Below are 4692 nucleotides of genomic sequence, written 5' to 3' on the forward strand. Positions count from 1 at the left end.
TACCACAGGTATGTGCCACCACACCTGGCTAATTTTTGTATTTTTTGTAGAGATGAAGTTTTGTCATGTTACGTAGGCTGGTCTTGAACTCCTGGGCTCAAGGGATCCACCTACCTCGGCCTCCCAGCCACAACTAGTCAACATCTACAGTGTGCCTTCTCAGTAGCAAGCATTGTGTGAGGCTCTAGAGGAGATAAGGAACAAAACAAACACAATGGTATAGGAGAGACTGGCAAGACACACTGTGAACTGGAGCAGATGGGATGCAAAGGGGGCCATGAGGACTTAAGTGGCTGCACCTGACTCTGCCTGGTAAAGTCTTGACTTATTTCAATGAATAACTGAGAATGATCTATAATTATTAAATGAAAAGCACATTCTAAACAATGATAGCTTCTGGTCAAAAGGTAATTACACTATTTGTAGTCTCCCAAGGAGATAAATAGTTTTCTTTCGGTTTTATTTGTACTATCAATGACAAATAGGCTTCCTAAATTCATGAAGAGAATAAAGTGCACTTTAGCATAGCTTTTGCATAAATAATCAAAATTCTAAAACAGTGAGGTTAGAAGTAATGAGATTCAACTGTCATTAGACTCCCACAATTAAAAAAAAAAAATCCTTGGTGAAGGGTACTAATCAAGTGACATAATGATGTAATTTATGTCGTGCAAGAAACTATTTATTCATTTATCTTCATTTTTAGGATTGCCAGTTATGATACAGGATTCCCAGCTAAGTCTGAATTTCAGATAAACAACAAATAATTTTTTAGTTTATGTATGTTCCAAATAGTGAATGGGACATAATTATACTTACTTTTTTTGTTGAGCAAATTCCAATTTAACTGGGTGTCCTGGATTTAACTAGATTTTTATTTGCTCATCCTGGCAACCCTATTGACTTTGGATTCTCAGCAGTATTCAAAATGTTCCTGTGTGAGTTTGGGTAGAATTACTTCCTGACAGACTAGTCTTCCAATACTTCTCAGGGTTATGATCAAATCTACAAGACGTAAGTCTTGCAAATCAGACAAAAAATAATATGGACTTGCAGACATTTCCCCCAACTGTATTCAGTGGCTTGTCCTAACCTCCCTTACCCGTGGAGCCCATCTTCATGTATCTATCAGAGTAAGAAGAACAAACTGCTATTTCCCTCTTAGCCCAACTGACTCAAGGTACACAAATGCAAATTCTTAAGGCATTGGAAAGCAAATCTTACTGCGTTATTTTTTCAGCCATCTGCCTGAGGCCACAGCTTAGCTTTCTTGGCAACTTTTAATAGTAACTTGGATGAAATCTGATGACAAAAGGGGGCACATTAAACACATAAACTGGGTTCTCCAGGGTAAAAAAAAGTGATGTCTTTAAAATCCTCTGTCGTTGAGGAAATAAAATATACGTTTCTTAGACTGGCATTCAAGGCACTACCTTTCTCTCTAACTGTTCTTTCCAGAGGAGGCTGGCAAACTATGGCCTGCTGACTGTTTTTGTAAATAAAGTTTACTGGAACAAAGCCATGCATATTCCTTTCTACATCATCTATGGCTGCTTTCATACTACAACAGCAGTGTTGAATTGCTGCAGCAGAGACTGTATGTGGCCTACAGAGCCTCGATTTTACTCTCACCACATACAGAAAAAGTTTGCTTATCCCTGCTCTAAAAAGCTCTGCTCATATTGAAAGTTTACTCACTAACCTTTATATAGCTTAGCTTCCACACTATATTTTTCCTTGCTTTCCATAAAACATATGTGAGGAAACTTTTAAAATCCTTAAGGACAGCCAGGGGGAAAAAAAAGTTATGACTTTTTTTTCTTTTCTTTTTTCTTCATTGAAAACAAAAATAATCGTGGGCTAATAATGACTATTCTGAAATTTCTGGCATTTTTCTATCAAAAAAGAAAGAAGCCACTGGGTGCAGTGGCTCACGCCTGTACTTTGGGAAGCTGAGGCAGGTGGATTGCTTGAGGCCAGGAGTTTAAGACTAGCCTGGCCAACATGGTGAAACCCCAGCTCTACTAAAAATACAAAAATTAGCCAGGGGTGGTAGCACATGCTTGTAATCCCAGCTACTTGGGACGCTGAGGCAGGAGAATCGCTTGAACCCAGGAGGCGGAGGTTGCAGTAAGCTGAGATGGCACCACTGCACTCCAGCCTGGGCAACAAAGTGAGACTCTGTCTCAAAACAAAAAAAGTATTTTGACTTAAGTTACGAACAAAATAAAATATTAAGTAAAATATTTTCTGGCCAGGTGTGGTGGCTCATGCCTATAATTTCAGCATTTCAGGAGGCCAAGGCAGGTAGATTGCTTGAGCCCAGGAGTTCGAGACTAGCCTGGGCAATATGGAGAAACGCTGTCCCTAAAAAAAAACACAAAAAAATTAGCCAGATGTGGTGGCACATGCCTGTAATCCCAGCTACTCAGGAGGCTGAGGTGGGAAGATGGCTTGAGTCTGGGAGGTGGAGGTTGTAGTGAGCCAAGATTGTGCCACTGCACTCCAGCCTGGGCAACAGAGCAAGACACTGTCTCAATAAATAAAAAATAAAATAAAATAAAAATAGTGTTTTCTAAGGTCTATTTTCTGAAACATTTTCTGAAAATTCACTAACAACAGATGGGACATTTGAAATGCAAACAAAAATTTGAGCATTAATTTCCAACCATGGGTTCTGCCATATCTTTTTACTTTAATAGACTCCAGCAATATCATAAAATGCTATCAAATACTCAAAGGTGAGTTATTTTTAATCACCTTAATTTAAACAATATAAACCATAAAACACCTTAAAAAGTAGTTAGTGGAATTGTAAAATCAAGTAACAACAGTGCAGTAAGCTCTTCCAAATTAAAAATTGCTAGACTGGTTTTTACATATGAGAAACAGGGAATAAAACTAATAGCAACAATAAAATTTTCCACCATCTCCCTCTATGTGCCAAAAGAATTAAAAGCAATGTATTTTGCCTTTATTAGTGATACAATAAAACCAATTTGTCCCAATTTGTTTTAATCATGATTAATTACTCCTTTCCAAATCAATGCTGAAAAATAATTAATAATGGATTCAAGGGCCAACAATCTAAGCCAACAGTGAGTAACAGTGAGAAGCCATGCCTCATAAACTCTTGGCGTCAGCTATAGTGACTCTCAGGTTTCACAGCTCCCAAGTTCTAACACAGAATACATTTTACTCTTCATTGTAAAGAGGCACAATATGTTACTTTCCAGCAGAGTGAACAGTCACACGGCTTACTGGGTAATATATCCAGCACACTCCATGCCGAATGTTATCTTTATACTGCCCCTTGAAGATCAGTCTCCCATCTGTGTCGTATTCCTGGGCTGGACCGTTCAGCTCTCCGTCTACATACGTGCCCTGGAGAACTCCCCCATCTTCATAAGTGTAAACTCCCTGGCCCTGCAAGGCATCATCCACATAATAACCCTCCAGGGTGCTGTGAGGAAAGGAAAAACAAAAAGGAATAGTCAGACCATGACTCGACTCTCTTAGAAGAAAGGATCATATCCAAGGAACTGCATGCCCAGTTGTGTCAGCCCTGACATGGATTCAGTGCAGCCTCCTAAATTATCATCGACTGCTAGGAAAAGATGCTTCAGGGACATGGGTAAGACTGAGAAGAAAGATGGAGATTTAATACCTAATCTCACAGTTCCCGGGAATCCTTTTACTCTGCTGGAGAAAATAGAGAAGAAAAAAGCTACTGATGGAAACTAAGAACAAGTTCACTTGAATATGTTTCCAGGCAATAGAAATTCTGGTGTTACCTGTTCCACATACAAACCATTCATGTCTAATTTCCCTCAAGAGTGCTCCAGAATTCACTGGTAGTTCTCAAGGGTCTTTCAGATGGCTTGTATACAGTAATCTCTAATGATACAAATGTGGCTTAAAGTGTGTGAATGTCTACATATTTGTTTCAAGTCACTAAAGTATTATTTATCAGTGATAGCCATAATTGGTAGTGATACAATACTTCCATCTCCTTGGAAGATGTATGGGGATTTATTTAAGTCTATCTATGTATGTATGTATATCTATGTATGTACATGTGTATGTGTGTGTGTATACATATACATACATCCATAATCATGGCCAGCAGGGGCAAGTAAGGAAGACTGCAGGCTCCACCCTGCTAATATCCTGATAGTTTGAGACCCATGGTCCTACACAAGAAGAAAGCTCACAGGGGTGCTCATGGTGACTTTACCAGTACTTCTCCATCTCTCTCCTTGTAATACACATTTGCAAGTTCAAGAACATGTTTTCATTCTTAGCCTCTGAAAGGCCCTATGAAATGAAACTAACTTTACCCAAAATTCCCTTTAAGTACTAAAATTTGGAATAAGGAAAGACCAATCAAATTATCTTTAAAAATTAAAATGTAAGAAAATTTTGAAACAAAGACAGCTTGTTTATTTTAACATAGGCAGGTAGCATTTATTCATTAATTCAACTAGTAAATTTTTTTTTTTTGAGACAGGATCTTGCTCTCTCGCGCAGGCTGGAGTGCAGTGGCATGATCAAGGCTCACTGCAACCTTGAGCTCCTGGGGCTCAAGCCATCCTCCCACCTCAGCCTCCCAAGTAGCTGGGACCACAGGTATGTGCCACCACACCTGGCTAATTTTTGTATTTTTGGTAGAGACAGGGTTTCACCGTGTTA

General features: G+C 39.0%; 1 protein-coding gene across 2 annotated transcripts in view; it reads right to left on the minus strand.

Annotated features, from left to right (window-relative positions):
* SETD7 (SET domain containing (lysine methyltransferase) 7) overlaps positions 1-4692 on the minus strand; it is a 68215-nt gene that overhangs the window by 42746 nt on the left and 20777 nt on the right. For both annotated transcript variants that reach the window (XM_011944661.1, XM_011944660.1), the window contains exon 3: positions 3262-3463. In XM_011944661.1, coding sequence (XP_011800051.1) covers positions 3262-3463 — 202 coding nt within the window. The remainder of the gene's footprint in view (positions 1-3261; positions 3464-4692) is intronic.

This window comes from Colobus angolensis, unplaced genomic scaffold (genome assembly GCF_000951035.1).
Source record: "Colobus angolensis palliatus isolate OR3802 unplaced genomic scaffold, Cang.pa_1.0 Scaffold235, whole genome shotgun sequence".
NCBI classification, from domain to species: Eukaryota; Metazoa; Chordata; class Mammalia; order Primates; family Cercopithecidae; genus Colobus; species Colobus angolensis.